We start from the raw sequence: 20,547 nt of genomic DNA, 5'->3' as shown, positions 1-20,547 counted from the left end.
CCAGGAGCCATGTGCTTTCTCCTGGTCTTCTGTGCAGGTGTGGGAGCCCAAGCACTTGGACCATCCTCCACTGCCTTTCCAGGCCACAGCAGAGAGCTGGACTTTAAGAGTCAGCCACAGCGCCGACCCCAATTTTAAAATGTTTTTTATTTATTTGAACGGCGGTTACAGAGAGAGAGTATGCACGATAGAGAGATCTTCCATCCTCTGGTTCACACAATAGCTAGGACTGGGCCAGGCTGAAGCCAGGAGCCAGGAGCTTATCCGGGTCTCCCATGTGGGTGCAGAGGCCTGACGTGGGCCATCTTCCGCTGCTTTCCCTGGAGCACTAGCAGGGCTCTGGATTGGAAATGGAGTAGCCAGGACTCGAGCTGGTGTCACAGGTGGTAGCTTAACCCACTATGCCACAACACCAGCCCTATTTTTATCATTTTTTAAAAAAAGTTATTTATTTGAAAGGCTGAGTTAGAGAGAGAGAGAGAGAGAGAGAGAGAGAGAGCGCATGAGAGACAAAAGCCTTCCCTCCACTAGTTCATTTCCCAAATACCTGCAGTCACCGGGCCTGGGCCAGGCTAAAGCAGAAGCCAGGATTCTCTTCCGCTCTCCTATGTGACTGCAGGGACCCAAGCACTTGGGCCATCTTCTGCTGCTTTCTCGGGCACACTAACAGGAATATGAATCAGAAGTGGACTGCCCAGGACTCCAGCTGGGCTCCTGGTATTTGCAGGCAGTGGCTTAACCTGAGAGACGACAATACTGGCTCCTCATTGTTATTTTTTTTGAAAGATTTATTTATTTGAAATTCAGAGTTACACAGAGAGAGAAGGAGAGGCAGAGAGAGAGGTCTTTCATCCGCGTGGTGCACTCCCCAATTGCCTGCAATGGCCAGAGCTGTGCCCATCCGAAGCCAGGAGCCAGGAGCTTCTTCCAGTTCTCTCACGTGGGTGCAGGGCCAAAGAACTTGGGCCATCTTCTACTGCTTTCCCAGGCCATAGCAGAGAGCTGGATCGGGAGTGGAGCGGCTGGAACCCGAACCGGCGCCCATATGGCAGACTAGTAGAGCCTGTGGAAGAAACAAAGGCATGAACCAATGGACTTACGTTCATGTAGTTTTTAATTTACCTCAGGTCAGATAAATGCATAAATGCAAGTAGCAAGACCAGGGAGTTGAGTTTACAAATTGTTTTTTTTTTTTTTTTTTTTTTTTTTGACAGGCAGAGTGGACAGTGAGAGAGAGAGAAAGAGAGAAAGGTCTTCCTTTGCCGTTGGTTCACCCTCCAATGGCCGTTCTGGCCAGCTCGCTGTGGCCAGCGCACCACGCTGATCCAAAGCCAGGAGCCAGGTGCTTCTCCTGGTCTCCCATGTGGGTGCAGGGCCCAAGTACCTGGGCCATCCTCCACTGCCCTCCCGGGCCACAGCAGAGAGCTGGCCTGGAAGAGGGGCAACCGGGACAGAATCCGGCGCCCCGACCGGGACTAGAACCCGGTGTGCCGGCGCCTCAAGGTGGAGGATTAGCTTAGTGAGCCGCGGCGCCGGCCCTGAGTTTACAAATTGATAACAAAGATAAATATTAACCATAGTTATTAAGAAAGGAAGAAAATAGACTGCATCAAAGAAGGCTTTGTTCACTAAGGAAGGATTGGAGTTGGGCCTTGAAAGATGGATGGCATTCAGATGCGGTGAGACCGCATGAACAAAGGCACAGGCTGGTGGAATGTAAGCTGCTGGGCTGCTTCAGCTGTGGTGGTGGAAGATTTGTTTAAGGCAACAGTGAGCTTTAGGGAAAGACAACTTGGAGACGTTCTAAGTGGTCTGTAGAACAAGGATAGGGGATTTGAAGTACTGTGCCAGTTCTACCAAGGATATGTATAGAGTAATTTATTGTCATTTGGTACTGATTTTAAAGATGGATTTTTAAAAAGTAGATCATTGTAAAGGGTCAATGTTTCTGCTTTTTATGGTATTCCTTCGTTCACTGTTTTGTAAGGTCGGCCTGACGTTGGTGGGCACCATCCGATTTGGCATCAGTGTAGCCTAATAGTTAAATGACCGGAGGTCTGAGCTGGTTTTGCTCTCCATGTGGAACAAGCAGCTCTCTGAAAGCTGCTTCATTTTCAAAGGAGTAAACTTTGTGTGTCATGTAAAGTGACCCTAGAGACCTTTGAAAGAAGATGATTGGAAATCTGCAGTGATAAGAATGAAAAGGGAGTTTGTTTTTATTGGAAACAACACAGGACATCTCCTTGATGGTATCACAGGTATCACAAAAGATTTTTTTTTGCTACTTTTTGGGGCTTGAATTACCAAGTATATATGTATGTGTATGCATATGTGTACACACACACACCCATATAGAGAGTATGGCTAGTGTACTAAGGAAATTTACATTTTATTGTGAGTTAAAGTGGTATTCACTGCCTTTTTCATTTCAGGCAGTTACCTGAGTTTCCTGCAGTTTTAGTGAAAGTATGTGGCATGTCTTTTTTTTTTTTAATTTATTTTATTTTTTGAAAAAGTTACAGAGAGGCAGAGGCAGAGAGAGGGAGAAGTCTTCCATCTGCTAGTTAACTCCCCAGATGGCCGCAAGAGCTGCATCTGTGCCTACCCAAAGCCAGGAGCCAGGTGCCTCCTCCTGGTCTCTCAGGTAGGTGCAGGGGCCCAAGGACTTGGGCCATCTTCCACAGCTTTCGCAGGCCACAGCAGAGAGCTAGATCAGAAGTGGAGCAGCCAGGACTTGAACTGGCATCCATATGGGCTGCCGGCACTGCAGGCAGTGGCTTTTTCTGCTATGCCACAGCACTGGCCCCAATGGCACGTCTTAAAGTGATACATTCCTACTCAGTCTTGCAGAGTAGCTCTCCTAATCTATAACAAGTACCTTCCTTTTGTTCTTAAAATATACTGTTCATCAACAATTGCCAAAGTAGATTGATTCTTTATGTAGTGTTGTAACCATAAGTAAAGTTATAATTACTAGGGATTATTTTAATATTCATATTAATAAAATATTTATTAGTATTTTAAAATAGTATATACAGTAAAAGTTTATTAGCTAAGTGAATCACCTTTTATCAGTTTTGGTCATTGAGAGTTGAGAAATGGGAGAACTTAAAACAGTCACACAAATGTTATCACTCACAAGTGGTTCTAGCCTCTGTTTTGATGTATAAAAGTGGTGGAAATTCCATTCATGTACAAGTACATGGTTGCAAATGGCCTAAAGTTTTTTTTTTATGATTTATTTATTTATTTGAAAGGCAGAATTGCAGAGGCAGAGGCAGAGAGAGGGAGAGACAGAGAGAAAGATCTTCCATCTGTTGGTTCACTCCCCAAATGGCTGCAATGGCCGGAGCTGGGCTGATCTGAAGCCAGGAGCCAGGAGCTTCTTTTAAATCTCTCCCATGACTGCAGGGTCCAAAGACTTAGGCCATTTTCTTCTGCTTTCTAAGGCATAACAGAGAGCTGGATCGGAAGTGGATCAGCTGGGGCTTGAACCCACACCCACAGGGGATGCTGGCATTGCAGGTGAAGGCTTTACTGGCTATACCACAATGTGGGCCCTGGTGTAAGGTTCTTTAACAAGGTCCTAATTCTAAGTGGGCCTGGTTGAACACACCACATTTCTGAGGCTTTTTTCAATGCCATTTGGATTTTTAACCAGTGCTTATTAATCTAGTGAACTTAAATTCCATTGAATCACTATAGTTAACAGATAGGAAGTTAAAAATAAATGGACTTTATAAAACATTTGCAACTAAATGGTTCCACTTACATGAGGTACCAAGAGTGATCAGATTCCAAGAGGTGAAAACTAGAATGGTGACTGCAGGGGCTTGGAGGGTAGGAATGAGGTGCTGTTGCTTCCAGAGTCTCAACTGCAAGATGAAAAGAGTTCTGGTGAAATTGGAATACATTATTGAATAATGCTTAAAAATTGTTAAGATGGTAAATTTCATGTATACTTTATTACAACTTAGAAAAATTAAAAAGGGGAAAATGATAGCATTTTAAATAAAACCCATCAAAATCCTAGGAATAAATCTATCAAAAGATTAGTAAGATCCCTATATTAGAATTTGAGCCGGCGCCGCGGCTCAATAGGCCAATCCTCCGCCTTGCGGTGCCAGCACACCGGGTTCTAGTCCCGGTCGGGGCGCCAGATTCTGTCCTAGTTGCCCCTCTTCCAGGCCAGCTCTCTGCTGTGGCCCGGGAGTGCAGTGGAGGATGGCCCAAGTGCTTGGGCCCTGCACCCCATGGGAGACCAGGAGAAGCACCTGGCTCCTGGCTTTGGATCAGCGTGGTGCACTGGCCACAGCGAGCTGGCCAGAGCGGCCATTGGAGGGTGAACCCACGGCAAAGGAACACCTTTCTCTCTGTCTCTCTCTCTCTCACTGTCCACTCTGCCTGTCCCCCTCCCCCCTAAAAAAAAAGAGTCTGAAAAATAACTAGGAGAAATTAGTGAAGACCTAAATAAATGGAGGGATGTGCTTTGTCCATGGAGAACTGAAGATTTTAAAATTTCAAGTCTTTCCAAATTAACCTACATAATTTAATGCAATCCCTAACAAATTACCAGCAGTTTGATTTTGTTGTTGTTACTGTTTCTGTTGTTTTTTGTGGAACTAAAGCTGACTTTAAAATTCATATTGAATTGCTAATGGCTAGCAATAGCTCAGGCTGTGTAGAGCTGGAGGACTAGTGTTGTACATAGCAAGACCTATTACAGAAATGTACTAATTAGTACAGTGTTGCTTATCAGTGTGGTCCTAGGACCAGCAGCAACAGCATCACATAGGAGCTTACTGAAATGAATTTCTCTGGCTCTATCCAAACCCTATTGAATCAGAACCTCTGGGATTGGGGCCAGTGACTCTGTTGTTTAACAACTGTAGGTTATTTTTATGCACTTTCAAGTTTGAAAAGGACTGAATTAAGATGTTTTGACATAGGAAATGCAAACTAGCCTGTAGAACAGAAACAGATCCATATGTATGTGGTTCATCTGGTATATGATATATGTGGCAGGCAGTACAGAACAGTGGGAAAAGGGTATGTTTTGCAGTACATGGCATTGGATAATTTATATATCCTTGTGGAAAATAGATATCTTAACCCTTGTATTATAGTATATATAAAATCAATTCCAGATAAAACTAATATTTAAACATGAAATTACTATATTTTATATATAAGCCACAGATCCACCTAGATTATAGTACTAAAAGTTTTATTTCATGTACTTACTTACCACAGTGTTGTGTCTTTGAGAGGGTATGGTCCCAGTTCTACCTAGGGAATACTAGAAGAACCATCAGGTAATTTCCATAAGCACCAGTTCATATTAATTTATATTTCTATTTCAGATAAACTACCTCTGTCTACCTCTGCCCCTATGTAAAAAAGGTAAAGAAGGGGTTCCTTTCTTTGTCCCTTTCTTGAGGGCCTAGGGAAGACATTGGTTAACCAAATATGTCGAGGGTACTTCAAAAAGTTCTTGTAAATACAATTAAAATATGTTTATTTTGGTGCAAACATTTTTGAAGTCCATGTGTGTGTTTTTTCTAGTATGTATTTTCCAGGAACTTTCGGAAGATCCTTTGTAGCTGGGGTTTCTTCCCTGAGAGAACCAGAGGGTGCAGTGAGGAAAAATCGCGGGCTCAGATGGCCTTACCCTGATTATGTAGAAGCTCATCAGAGCCTTTTCACGTGCTGAACCAATCTGGCTTTTGAGAAACATTCTCAAATTTGGGAGATGTTGATTATACAGGCAGTATGCTTCACCCAAAAGTATAATTAGTGATTAAAAAAAACCACAATGAAACATTATTTTGGATATAGCTATATTTCTATCTTATGTGTTCTGTCAGATTTTTTTTTTAAAGATTTTATTTATTTATTTGAGAGGTAGAGTTACAGACAGAGAGAAAGGTCTTCCATCTGTTGGTTCACTCCCCAAATGGCCACAATGGCCAGAGATGAGCTGATTTGAAGCCAGGAGCCAAGAGCTTCTTCTGGGTCTCCCACATGGGTGCAGGGACCCAAGGACTTGGGCCATCTTCCACTGCTTTCCCAGGCCATCAGCAAGGAGCTGGATCTGAAATGGAGCAGCTGGAACTCGAACTGGCTCCCATATGGGATTCCGGCACCGCTGGCTGAGGCTTAGCCCCCTATGCAAAGTGCCGGCCCTACTGTCAGATTTTTAGCAACACTGAACTTGAATGTAAGATTGCTTTTTTTTTAAAAGAACTTTGTCAGTAATGTTTTAAAATATATGCTAGTTTTTTTTTTCTGATAAAATATGCAGAACAGAATATCTAGAATTTTATTCATTTTTAAGAGTACAGTTTAGTGGCATTAATTGGGCAGACATGGAGTCACTTAGAAAAGGTAATTGCTAAGGGTCTAAGACAAAGTAACATTTAAGTTTAGACCTGAAGCACAAGATAGTCATTTAGGTAAATAGTGGGGTGATAACTTCTCTGGTCCTAAAATCAGTGGAATTAAGAACAGTAGCTCCTTACTGGGGGACATGATGAAGACTCTGAATCATCTCTTGTCTGCACATCCATATGTGGCCTGACATCTCACCAGCTGGTCCATTAGATTGGTATTCTCACCGTTGGATTTGGTTGCTGAATTATTAGACTGAAAAAATCCTTAAGTGTAATTTTCTTCTTAAGTCAATAGATCATTATAGTTTTTTTTTTTTAAGTTTTATTTTATTTATTTGAAAGGCAGAGTTATGGGGGGGAGGAGGGGGAGAGATAGAAAGGGGAATGAATAAATGAATATCTTCCTTCTGCTGATCATTCGCCAAATGTCTGCAACACCACAACAGCCAGGGCTGGGCCAAGCTGAAGCCAGGAGCCAGGAGCTTCTTCCAGGTCTCCCACAGGGGCGCAGGGGCCCAAGCACTTGGGCCATCCTCCTCTGCTTTCCCAGGCACATTAGCAGGGAGCTGGATCGGAAGTGGAGCACCTGGGACTCAAACCAGCACCCATAAGGGATGCCGGCACTGCAGGCTGTGGCTTAACCTGCTGTGCCACAATATGGCCACATAATTTTTTTTAACCTGTTGTCTGTATTCTGATTGATTATTACCTCATGGACAACAGTGTTTTATAAGATATATTAATATAACTATTCTACAGTAATTTCCTTTCAGAAAAACTATGTCAGGTCTTTGTATCTCTAAGTCAAGGTAATTACATTCCTCTTTCCTGCTTTACAACTTTTCAAATGTCTGTCACATTGCATTTTACATTCAGTGTTTAGAGTGTTTTGCTTGATCTTCACAAAAGGTCTCGGGCATAACTCTGTTCCCATTCCAGTGTGGAAAAGATCCTGACTTTTTTGTTTTTCTGAGGAAAATATTTCATCTCTTTGGTGTGAAAACCTTTAGGACAACCTTCTTAGAACTGGGATTTCTGGCCTGGCATTGTGGCATATTGGGTTAAGCCACTGTCTGCAATGCCAGCATCCCATATGGGCACTTGTTTGAGTTCCAGCTGCTCCACTTCCTATCCAGCTCCCTGCGCCTGGGAAAGCAGCAGAAGATGGCCCAAGTCCTTGGGCCCCTGCACTCATGTGGGAGACCTAGATGAAACTCTGAGCTCCTGGCTTTGGCCTGGCCCATCCCTGGCTGTTGTGGCCATTAGGGCCATTTGGGGAGTGAAGCAGTGGATGGAAGATCGATCTCTCTCCATCTCCATCTCTCTCTCTTTCTCTCTCTCTCTTCCTTTCAAATAAATAAAATAAGTCTTAACAGTAAAAAGTTGGACTTTCACTCCGACAAGCCTGTGGGCTAAATGCTGCGTGCGGCTTGGAAGTGAATGCTGTGACTTGAGGGAGAGAAAACACGTAGTGAGGGGGAGGCTCTGGAGCGGCCAGACGTGCTTCTCTGTGCGGACTCCCAGAGACTTCCTTACTTACCCTCCCAGCTCAGGGAGGTGGGGCTTGCCATTCCAGTTTCTGAGAGGAGGAACTGACCCAGGGAAGTTGAGTCACCCGGGGCCATGTAGGTGGTCATGTCACTTGGTGGCACAGGGATTCTAATCCAGCCTTGGCTGACCTGGGAGACTTTCCTCATTGTTGCACAGCACTGTTCTTTAGTCGTCTTCCATCCTGCTAACTTGAAGTCACAGATAATAGTCTCTTCATTGAGATGAGAAGGAAAAGAAGGCAGTGTTATGACCCATTAAAATTTGTAGAGTCAGGTTTGCAGATTTACCTAATGAGAAAAGTCCTTTCCTTTGAAAATTCTTGAGGTTACATTTTATAGTAAAATCTTGTGCTAAATAGTGTTACACATTTTAAAGAATGGGTTTTGTAAATTCTTCTGTTTTATCATTCATGTCTTGATAATGCCATATATAGCTAGCTATATTGGTAAAATCTCTTCGTAGATTTAAGTTAAAGAAGGCTAACCAGATAAGATTATACATTAATCTTGAAAACTATTTCAAGGAGATAGAAAATATCTTAATTTCTAGAGTTAGTCATAGAAGATTACCTGATAGGCATTGCATTAGGATGTGAGTCCTCTGAGGGCCAGGACCTTGTCTGTCTTGCTCGCTACCCTCTCGCTGGGGCCAGTGCACTGCTTTTACAGAGTAGGTGCTCAGGTGGACTAAGGAATAAACAAACTTCAGTAAGAGCCCATTCTTTTGATTCTCCTCTTTTTATTTTTATTTGTTTAAAAGGCAAATAGAGGGACAGAGAAAGATCTTCCATCAGCTGGTGCATTCCCTAAATGCCCAAAACAGCTAGGCAGGGCTGAACTGGGCCAGGCCAATGCCAGAAGCCTGGAACTCCATCCAGGCTTCCAGTGTGGGTGGCAGGGAGCCAAGTACTTGAACACCTGTTGCAGAGTGTGCATTAGCAGGAAGCCGGGACTGAAACCCAGGTTCTATGAGATGAGATGCAGGTACCCAAAGAGGCATCTTAACTGCTGTGCCAAACTGCTGCTCTTGATTCTCCTCATCCCTTACTTGTGTACTTGTTGCTTACTCCTCTTTTTTCACTGTTTCCAAGGTTCTTTCCTGAGGCCTGAACTTACGTTACTCTACTTTCTTATATTTCCTGGGTAGTATCATTCACTTCCAGGAGGTTATCATATCTGAATTTAGCTGTTTCAATGAGTACAAGTTCATTTACAGAGTTAAATAATGACAATAGGGATGCTGTTCTAGTACTTAGAAGATGAGGTTTTACTACCAGTTATTGCTATTAGGGTAGGCATAGCAATGAGCAAGTGATTTAGCCTTTTGTTGCTTCATTTTCTTCTTAATTTAAAAGGGGTTGGTTTAAATTAGAAGTTAATAATTCAAATGCCTATAGGGGCCAGGCAGATGACAACAATGAGTGCAATGAGCTTGGCTTGGCTTGGCTTGGCTTGGTATGGAGTTGTAGGACTGTGCTATAGTTTGTGCTTTCTTGAAGGACTTCTTACTGTTAATGAGAATTTGGAGTTCCATATGAATTTTACCAAAAATACATACTTGTGTTATCTTAGCCTAATTGTTCTCAAATTTGACTACACTTGAGAATTACCTAGGGGGCAGCAGGAGGGATATTTTTAAAAATATTGATGCCCAGATCCTGATCTTCAAGATACGATTTACATTAAAAAAAAAAAAATACCAGAAGCTTCCCATGTGCTTCTAATAAACACCTAGATTTTGAGGGATTGATTAGACCAGGATGTGTTCCACACTTGACTTTTAAAAACAAGCAACAGGAGTTGGCATTGTGGTGTAACAGGTTAAGCTGTCGCCTGTGATGCCAGCATCCCACATGGGCGCTGGTTTGAGTCCTGGCTTTTCCACTTCTGATCCAGCTGCCTGCTAATATGCTGGGAAAGCAGTGGAGGGTGACCAAGGTGCTTGGGCCTCTGTACCCATGTGGGAGACTCAGAAGAAGCTCTGGGCTCCTGGCTTTGGCCTGGTCCAGCTCTAGCCATTGGGACCATTTGGGGAGTGAACCAATAGATAGAAGATCTCTCTATCTCTCCCTCTCTCTATATGTATATAATTCTGCATTTCAAATAAGTAAAAAAAAGAAAAAGAAACAAGCAGTAGTGATCAAGAATGGTGTTAGCTTTCAGACACATCTTTTCCCTTTCTTTGCAGCATCTTTGCTGAAAGGTATGTGTGAATTATCAACCACAGACAATATTGAATTCCAAGTGTTCATCAGTGAGATTCTTTTTGTTTGTTTTATTTTTAAAAGATTTACTTATTTATTTAAGAGGTAGAATTACAGAGAGAAGGAGGGGCCTTCTGTTTGCTAGTTCACTCCCCAAATGACCGCAACAGCTGGAGCTGGGCTGATCTGGAGCCAGGAGCTTCTTCTGGTCTCCGTCTCCCACATGGGTGCAGTGGCCCAAGCACTTTGGCCATCTTTTACTGTTATCTCAAGCCATTATCAAGGAGCAGGGTCAGAAGAGGAGCAGCTAGGGTATGAACCAGTGTCCATGTGGGATACCGGCTACACAGGTAGAGGCTTAATCTACTACACCACAGTGCTGACCCCCATCAATGAGATTTTGTGTTCATTATATCAAGCAGTCTCCATTTATCACATCCCATTACTGTTTTCTCTTACCTGAAACTTCCATTTTATTTTTCACTACATTAGTAATCATGTTAGTGGTTTCTATTACTTCTCTGAATTGATGGCCTGCACTGTTTTCCCTGGGGTTATGTTTCAGTATGTTCCTATTCATAGTTTTGTTATAGGTCAGGCTTTCTTGAGATGCCCCTTCTAGAAAAGTATTTTCTCTAAAACTAGAGACTCCTTATGCTAGCCAAGGCCATAAAGCATTATTGTGTTTTACAATGACTTTTTATAATACAAATCAAAAAAGGAAAAACTTTTGCTTTTCTTTGCTGAGATTTTCATATTTGCATTCAACGGCATCCTGATATTTTTGGAAGAATGAATTTTGTCCTACTCACAGTGGGTCATCCAGCATTTAAGTCTTCTGTCTGTGGTCTTTTGTTTTTTCTTCTTCTATCAGTGTCTGCTTTCACAACCAAAGTTCTGGGCCATTCAGACGTCAGCCTTGATGCTCCGGACTAAACTTGAGAGAGGAAGCACGCGCCGAGTGGAGCGAGCAATGAGGCAGACTCAGGTAGGAATTAATATGTTGTTTTTCTTCCAGCTCTCCATTGCTATAAATAAACATCCATGTATGTTATGAATGAAAGAATTAGGTGGCTTACATTTTACTCAAACATTTCCTTATTTGCAGAATACACATTTTAGAATTTGACTTGCAGAAATAATGCTTTGGAGGTTTATGGTGAGCATTAAAAGAGACAAATTAAGGGTTAATAAGAAAAATAAAGTGTCGCTCCCCCTCTTCGTGGAGGAACGACACAGGACCCTGCGCTGTTCTTTCGTCTGCTCGGCCCTCCCCGGGTTTGCTGCTGGTTCTTCCCGGGTTGGCTACTGTCCCTTCCACCTCCGTGGAAGGGCGGTTCCCCCTGGCCACTTTCCCCACTTCCGCAGGGGAGCGGCACACCGCCGGCCGGCTCTCTCGGGGGCTGCACAGGTGTTCCCCTTAGATGTTCCCCTTAGATGTTCCTGGTGCATGCCGTCTCTCTCCTCCTTTATAGTCCTCCTCTGCCAATCCCAACTCGGCTGCCCACACGCCGAGTACGCTGCTCTCCTCCAATCAGGAGCAAGTCCTACAGTTTATTGGCTGAACTGGAGGCAGCTGTGTAGAAGCTGTTTTCTTCTCTCCCAGCGCCATATTGTGGGAGAGCAGATGCATAGAATAAGTCTTAATTCCAGCAACCTAGTCTAGTCCGAGTTGCTCCCCACAATAAAGCATCTCACAAGTACAAGTTGTCAGAGGAAATAATGTTCATCCTCATGCAAAAATATCCACTAATGTTGTAAAATTAATCCATATCCAGGCCTCAGTCTCCATTTAACACTACTCCTCCAGTGAGACAGTAGCATTTTGTTGCTTTCATATATTGTCTGATAAACTACCCGTGATATAAATTTATTAGCAAGGAAAATTGAAAATGTCACAAAAAGATCTAAGATTTCAGATTCCATGTCTTAGTCTGTGCTGCTATAATGAAATACCTGAGACTGTGATTTGTAAAGTACAGAAATTTACTTTCTCACAGTTCTGGTGCTAGAAGTCTAAGGTCAAGATGCCCCCAGGTTGTTGTCTGGTAAATGGCTGTTCTTCCTAGATGGCACTATTTAGTGACTCCATCCTGGTCTCCCACATGGGTGCAGGGGCCCAAGCTCTTGGACCATGTTCCAGTGCTTTCCCAGGCACTTTAGCAGGGAGCTGGATCGGAAGTGGAGCCGCTGGGGGTCTCAAACCATCCCTTTGATGAGGGGTGCTGGTGTTGCAAGCCATGGCTTAATCTGCTGCTTTTCTTCCTGCATAGCATTTGAATCAGCAAACTTCTTACCCAGGACCTAGTATGTGCTCAACAGTTTGTCTTATACTGTTTTAATCATCTTCCTTCTTTTCAGTAATTACCATCATATTTCTTGTCTCAATATACTAAATTGTTGTCACAGGTTATTTTCTCCAGAAGGTTGAGGCAGAGCTAGGGGTGCAAGGTGTTATTAAAGTGTAACACCATTGAAGAGAACTTGGACCAGGCGGTATTGCACTGAGGAAAAATTGAACTAGGTGAGGGCCCAACGTAGTGTAGGAAGTATATTTCCCACCTTGGTGTTCCCTTAGGCTGAAATGGCTTGGCCCCCATCCCTTGCCTTCAGTCCTCCTTCCGTAAGCAGCCTCAGGAACTGGCATGATCTCAGGCAAGGTGCCTTTGTGGCAAAAGTACCTTGGAGACAGCTAACAGCCATAAGCCATTTGCTGACCCACTTTCTACAGCCGGACCCAGTGTAAAGTAGAAAGGGAAGGTGAAGGGCTGTTCCATGGTTAACATCCTTAGCTGTTCATCGTGAGTTACTGGGTGGTTTGAATTTTATTTACTAAAATTCATTTCACTCTGAAACTATAAATTTTAAAGTGACTAAAATGTTAAAATGCATTTACTCTAGCAGTTGAGCATCCCGCATCTGAACCTCCACAATCTTAAATACTGTGAAATCTGACAGTCTTTGAACACTGGTCTGGCTCAAAAAGTCTTGGATTTCAGATTTTTGGGTTAAGGATGCTCAGCCAGTAAAATTTCTTGTTCAAGAAAACTGTGAATAAAACTTTTTTTGTGTGTGTTATAGAAACTAGTTTGAATGTCTTCTTTTGTTCTTAACAGTTCTTACTATAATGCATTCACTTATTGAAGGATATACTCACCTACAAATTACTTACTTTGTATTCATCTCTTACATTCACTTTTTTTTTTTAAGATTTATTTATTTTATTTGAAAGAGTTATACAGAGAGAGAAGGAGAGGCAGAGAGAGAGAAAGAGAGAGGTCTTCCATCTGATGGTTTACTCCCCAGTTGGCTGCAACAGCTGGAGCTGTGCCGATCCAAAGCCAGGAGACAGGAACCTCCTTCAGGTCTTCCACATGGGTGCAAGGGCCCAAGGACTTGGGCCATCTTCCACTGCTTTCCCAGGCCACAGCAGAGAGTTGGACATGAAGTGGAGCAGCCGGCTCTCGAACCAGCACCCATATGGGATGCCAAGACTGCAGGCGGCAGCTTAACCCACTACACCACAGCGCTGGCCCCATCTCCTACATTCACTTTGGCATATTAAGTAATAAGGTCATTCATTTTTCTTTTATAGTGACAAATTAAGAAGTATAAGGGTAAATCTTTTCTTTTTTGTAAAGATTTATTTGTTATTGGAAAGTCAGAATTACAGAGTGGGGAGAGACAGAGAGAGAGAGAGAGAGAGAGAAAGGAGATCTTCCTTGAGAGAGAGAGAGAGAGAGAGAGAAAGGAGATCTTCCTTGAGAGAGAGAGAGAGAGAGAGAAAGGAGATCTTCCTTCTGCTGGTTTACTCCCCAAATGGCTGTAATGGCCAGGGCTAGGCCAGGCTGAAACCAGTAGCCAGGAGTTTCATCCGGGTCTACACGTGGGTACAGGGGCCCAAGTACTTAGGCCATCTTCTGCTGCTTTCCCAGGCTCCTTAGCAGGGAGCTGAATTGGAAGTTGAGCCGCTGGACTTGAACTGGCTTGAACTGCTTAACCCACTGAGCTTTAGCGCCGTCCCTAAGAATAAATCTTTTATGTGTTTATAAGTGCATGTTAAAAAGGTATTTCAGAAAGCTAACTGAAAACCAAAGTAAAACATAGATTTATTTTTTTGGCAAAAAATAATTTGAAATCTCACGCATTGTTTTTTTATAAAACATTTTCCATGAACTTTTTGAAGAATGGTAATATAAGTGTATACTTTTCTTTCTTTCTTTCTTTCTTTCTTTCTTTCTTTCTTTCTTTCTTTCTTTCTTTCTTTCTGACAGGCAGAGTTAGTGAGAGAGAGACAGAGAGAGAGTTATGGACAGTAAGAAAGAGATAGTGAGAAAGGTCTTCCTTCCGTTGGTTCACTTCCCTAATGGCCTCCACAGCTGGCGCTGTGCTGATCCAAAGCCAGGAACCGGGTGCTTCCTCCCAGTCTCCCATGCGGGTGCAGGGACCCAAGCACTTGGGCCATCCTCTACTGCCCTCCCAGGCCACAGCAGAGAGCTGGACTGGAAGAGGAGCGATCGGCACTAGAACCCTGCACCCCAACCGGGACAAGAACCCGGGGTGCTGGCGCCGCAGGCAGAGGATTAGCCAAGTGAGCCACAGCGCCGGCCAGTATATACTTTTCATTTGAAACTTGAATCATTCTGAAATGTGAGGGTTATGTTTTTAGATATCAAATAACAGGAATGCACTGAGTGGGTAATATTTATTTATTTATTTTAAAGTATTTGAGAGGCAGAAAGAGAGTGAACTCTCATCTGTTGGTTTACTCTCCCAGTGCCTGCCATAGTTGGGTTTGGACTGAGGTGAAAACTGGGAGCCTGGAGCTCAATCTAGGTCTTTCATCTCAGTGTCAGGAACCTAACCAGTTGAGCCATCCCTGCTGCCTCCCCAGGCCTGCATTAGCAGTAAGCTAGGATCAGGAGCCAGAGCTGGAGCTAGAGCCAGGGATAAAAAACTAAGCACTCCAATATAGGACACGTTTCTACCTGGTTTCTTACTGCAAGGCTGAACACTTGCCCCCGGAACATGAATTTAAGAGAAGAATGAAATCCTTGTGCTCTAACATTTTGCCCTTGCCTTGGCCTTAGTGTACTAGGGCCCCTTCATTCTGAGTCTCAACCGGTAGCATAGAATTAGGAAGTGATTATTTCTGTTTTACAGGGTGGTACCTCAGAAAAATCTTTGTGCCATTTGCCAACCGCCAAATTTCAGAAATTAGCCATATCTTGTGATAGGATGAATGCAAAATTTGTTTAATTTTCTACTTTTGTTGATTCATTTAACTCATAATCTGAACTATTGCCAATTCCTTTGATTCAGAATTTGATATTGCTGTGTTTGTTGAAGTTACTACATCTCTGAAGAATAGGAGGAAAATGATCTAAAATTACATGTACAGATAAAACTTTTTTTTTTAGTTTCCATGAACATCTGTTCCCATACAAAATTATAAGATGATAGCCATGTTAAAAAGGGAGGAAAAGAAACAAGAAGAGGCCCTTAGGGAAATTCCCTCTTGTCCTGTTACAAGCTGAGGGGATGTGGGTATGGTTTGCCCATTTGTCTGGCTAGGTAATAACAGTTTGGACCATTTACTCTTTTTATTTGTTTATTTGAAAGGCAGAGTTACACACAGAGAGAGTAGGAGATACAGAGAGAGATCTTCCATCTGCTGGTTCACTACTAAAGTGGCTGCAATGGCCTGAGCTGGGCCGAACTAAAGCCAGGAGCCAGGAGCTTCTTCTGTGTCTCCCATGTGGGCTCAGGAGCCCAAGCACTTGGGCCATCCTTCACTGCTTTCCCAAGCAGGGTGGTTGATTGGAAGTGAAGAATCTAGAATGCCCATATGGGATGCCTGTGGGGAGCAGCCCGGACTGGACTGAGTTACTGGAATTAAGACTTATTCTATGCATCTGCTCTCCCACAATATGGCGCTGGGAGAGAAGTAAACAGCTTCCGCACAGCTGCCTCCAGTTCAACCAATAAACTGTAGGACTTGCTCCTGATTGGAGAGCAGCGTACTCGGCGTGTGGGCAGCCGAGTTAGGATTGGCGGAGGAGGACTATAAAGGAGGAGAGAGACGGCATGCACCAGGAACATCTAGGGGGAACATCTAAGGGGAACACCTGTGCAGCCCCTGAGAAAGCCGGCCGGCGGTGTGCCACTCCCCTGCGGAAGTGGGGAATGTGGCCAGGGGGAACTGCCCTTCCACGGAGGTGGAAGGGATAGTAGCCAACCCGGGAAGAACCAGCAGCAAACCCGGGGAGGGCCGAGCAGACGAAAGAACAGCGCAGGGTCCTGTGTCGTTCCTCCACGAAGAGGGGGAGCGACAATGCCAGTGCCGTCAGTGGCTGCTTTACCTGCTACATACACCACAGCGCCGGTCCCCTGGACTATTTTACTCACATTGGTTCAGGCAGTTGTGTTGAAGGCTCGGCTGGCAGGCCTAAAAACTGGCAGACTTTGATGGATTTTTAAGTGAGCCATCCAAATGAAAGAAGAAAGTATTGCATCACACCCAAAAGTAAATAAATCTGAGTGATGAGATCTACAGAGGAAGAAGGGAACTACAGGTTGGGGAAATTAAATCCTTGAAAACCACCCCATCTCATGAAATTACTGAAGATAATGCACATGGCAACTTTGTTTAGTGACTGTGACTCAGAAACTGCTTGAATGAAACTGTAGGTACATTCTTCAGTATGTTACTCTGCTTTTTTTTAACCAGTGAAGTATAAAGAAGTACTGTCATTCAGCTTTCTCTTCCTCATCTGACCCAAATCCATATAATGAACATTTTCTTTATCCCAAGACCACATCTTTATCTTCTTTTTGTATGTATAACTCAAATATGAAGCAAATTAATTGAAACTGTGTACACTGAAAGGAGCCATCTTGTTTATGTCCAAACTAAAAAATTATGACAAAATTTGTGCAAACTAAATTTGTGATTGCCTTCTAATTTTTATTTTGCTCCTTAAAACTTAGTATTAGGGAAACTCCATTCAGTAATTGGGGGTTATTGCTTCTTGGACTTTTGGCTAAGAACAAGTGTAGTAATTGGGGGTTAATGTTAGAATATTTTATGTTGATTATGAAAATAATCTTTCCAATGAATTTTAATTACTTAGGAATCACTTAAACCTTTTAGTTTAAATTGGAAAATCTTCCCCGTTCAAACAATTGTGCCTCTGAAGGTGGTTGCTCAGCTCAGCAAGAATCCTTTGCTTTGCCCTTGAATTTCTGGAATGACCCTTCATTGAATCGGGAGTCTGAGAGTAACGCACTTTTCTATCATTGGAGACTATTCATGCTGAAGTTGACTTTCCTTGACTCTGGTGGTAAAGTCAGATGTCATAAATTTTCATTGAATTATTTTTAAGAACATCTGTTTGGGGCCAGCACTGTGGAGCAGTGGGTTAAACCACTGTCTGCAATGCAGGCATCCCATATGCATGCCTGCTCAAATCCCAGCTGCTCCACTTCCTATCAGACTCCCTGCTAATGACCCGAGAAAGCAGCAGAATATGTCCCAATTGTTTGGGCCCTTGCACCCATGTGGGAGACATAGAAGAAGCTCCATGCTTCGGCCTGTTCCAGACCTGGCCATTGCAGCCATTTGGGTAGTCTACCAGCGGATGGAGGATCTCTGTCTCTGTCTCTCCTTCTCTCTCTAAACACCTTTTAAGTAATATAAGTAAATCTTAAAAAAAAAAAAAATTGTTCTTGGTACTGTAGTCATACGCCTGGTTGTCAGGAATAGGGGTTTTTATCATAGTTAATGGGAGTAGGACCCAGAAGACAATGATTGTTTGATTGTTAACCGTTGATGGAGATCATTGCTCCTGTGTGGGCAGAGATGTTTTTATGGAAAGTTGGTAGACCTTGCTTTATAGGCCGTTTAATTTTTAGTAATAATTAAGGGTGACCATAACAAAATTCTTGAATGGGATGGAATTAGTCACAGTAATATTCTGTCAGGATTTGTATACTGGCCTTATACTTGTTTAATAATTTCGGGAAGAAATCTGTTATGATTTTTTTTACATTGCTAGTATTACTATACTTTGCAGGCATTATATGTAACACTTCAACCAAACCCATGGTTAGCAGTGACCAAATGTATTTTACTTAGTTAACTGTTTTTAATTGTTTTAATTACAGAATACTTATTATAAAAAAAAGAAGTGCAGAAGCAGAAAGTTTAAAGTAACAGCTTTCTTTTCCCCCTTGCTTGCTGTATTAGCTTTTTGATATTTCAACTAAATATCTAAGACAAGCTACTTATGAAGGAAAAAGGTTTCTTTTGGCTCATGATTTTGGAGGTTCACAGTCCAATATCATGTGGACCCATTAGTTGGGCATCTGGTGATGGTATTCTTGCTGGCAGGGTCATGAAGTGGTGCAGAGTGTTACATGGCCATAGACAGCACATGTTGTCGCTTCTGAAGCTACCATGATCTGATGACAGGAGCTCCACCCATCCAATCCAGTCTAATTACTTCCCCAAGGCCCCTCTGCTAAAAACTTTTCACCCTCTTAATTTAATTAGCATAAGACCTGGACCTTTGGGGGAACATTTAAACTAATATCCATACCATAGCACTTGCTTTCCAATCTCAGTGATTTATACCATTTATAACTTTTTTCTATGCATAAATAAACGTAAATGTTTTAACATAAATGGGTTCATGCAGTCTGTACTGCTTTATTCCCTTTTATGTCTTAACATGATAGTTTGATAAACTGTACACCAATACCTGTGGAAATAGCTTATTCATTGTAACAGCTGTGTGTCATTCTGCTAAAAGAAGTGCTATAATCGTTTTAGCAAATCCCCTATTTTTGAAGATGCTCTTTAATTTTGATTTTTAATCTGCATATTAAATATTTTGGTACTGCATATAGTAATAAATTATTAAATTAACAATTATGATGTATGCATTACAGTATATAATAATGCTTATAAAGTATTATAGTCAATAAAATATTTTAGTCTACCCAGAGTGATTGTTAAATGAAAGATACACGTTCTTCCCCCATTCCCAGTTCATTTTTAGTGGTTTACGTTTGTTGTTTAGTGGGTTCCTTTATAACTTTAAATATTTATAGTTCTGTTGTACTTTTTTTTTAAAGATTTATTTATTTACTTGAAAGTCAGAGTTTCACAGATTGAAAGTCAGAGTTTCACAGAGAGAGAGAAGAAGAGGCAGAGAGAGAGAGAGAGTCTTCCATTTGCTTGTTCACTCCTTAGATGGCCGCAACTGCTGGAGCTGCGCTGATTCGAAGCCAGGAGCCATGAGCTTCTTCCAGGTCTCCCACGTGGGTTCAGGGGCCCAAGGACTTGGGCCAACTTCTGCCACTTTCCCAGGCCACAGCAGAGAGCTAGATTGGAAGTGGAGCAGCCAGGACTAGAACCGGCGCCCACATGGGATGCCGGCACTGCATGGTGGCGGCTTTACCCGCTACGCCACAGCGCTGGTCCCCTGTATTACCTTTTCATGTGTGTTTTTTATATCAAGAACATGTATAGTAAAACTTGAATCTTTGGGAAAAGTACTTTCCAAACCAAATTTAGTTTGGCTAAACCCAAATTTTTTTGGGCGTAGAATTCTAGTTTCAAAATCATCTTTTTGTCCCAGGTTCTTACTTTAATATATCACAGCATCCTGGTTTAATAAGTACAAGTCTAAATCTTATTTTGTTGTAAATTATATTTCTTTTCTTCTTTTTAGAAAATTTTTAGAATTGTCTCTCCACTCTTGGAATTCTGGATGTATCTTAATTTGAGCATGGGCTCTGGAATCATTCTGCCTGCTTTCAGATCCCAGCTGTACCGTGTGTGTCCATGCTGATGCCTGGACAAACTGCTTAACCTCTCTGTGCTTTAGTTTCCTTGTGTATATATGACATAGCGTTGTATGAGGAGTATATGAGCTGATATTTCTTTGAGAAGCAGATGGACAGACACAGAAGGAGGGAAACAGGCAGAACTCAAATCTGTGGAGAGGGCCAAGTTGAAGGAGGATCTGGAAGCACCATCCTGGTTTCTCATGGAGTAGCAGGAACCCAAGTGTTTCAGCCTTTATCTCTTGCCTCCCAGGGTGCAAACTAGCAAGAAGCCGGAATCCAGAGCAGAGCCAGGGTCTGGACACTAGCCGTCTGATATGAAATACAGCATCCCAGTTGACTTCTCAACTGCTGGGCCAAATGCCCACCCCAGAGTCAGGTAGGCAGTATGCTTGAGCCTGGGAGGCAGAGTAGGCATCTAGAGGAGCTGGTAGAGACAGGAACAATATTGGATAGAGACCTCAATGAGGACAGCCTCCTCCCAGAGGATGTCTGAAACATTAGCCAGTGATCCTGAGTTATGGAAGTCACAATCTGGGATATGGCAAC

At 42.8% G+C, this 20,547-nt stretch overlaps 1 protein-coding gene across 3 annotated transcripts in view; it reads left to right on the top strand.

Moving 5' to 3' along the window:
- The window catches only part of TTC27 (tetratricopeptide repeat domain 27), a 214,578-nt gene that overhangs the window by 69,199 nt on the left and 124,832 nt on the right, over positions 1-20,547 (top strand). For 2 of the 3 annotated variants that reach the window (XM_002709924.6, XM_089326555.1), the window contains one exon: positions 11,021-11,134. The exons of the other annotated variant lie outside the window; for it this stretch is intronic. In XM_002709924.6, the coding sequence (XP_002709970.2) occupies positions 11,021-11,134 (114 nt within the window). The remainder of the gene's footprint in view (positions 1-11,020; positions 11,135-20,547) is intronic. 3 annotated transcript variants of the gene reach the window in all.

The sequence above is a fragment of the Oryctolagus cuniculus genome, chromosome 2 (genome assembly GCF_051225735.1).
Source record: "Oryctolagus cuniculus isolate XC-2025 breed Fujian yellow rabbit chromosome 2, ASM5122573v1, whole genome shotgun sequence".
NCBI classification, from domain to species: Eukaryota; Metazoa; Chordata; class Mammalia; order Lagomorpha; family Leporidae; genus Oryctolagus; species Oryctolagus cuniculus.
The sequence above is the reverse complement of the archived record's forward strand: the minus strand, read 5'-3'. Positions and strand labels throughout refer to the sequence as shown.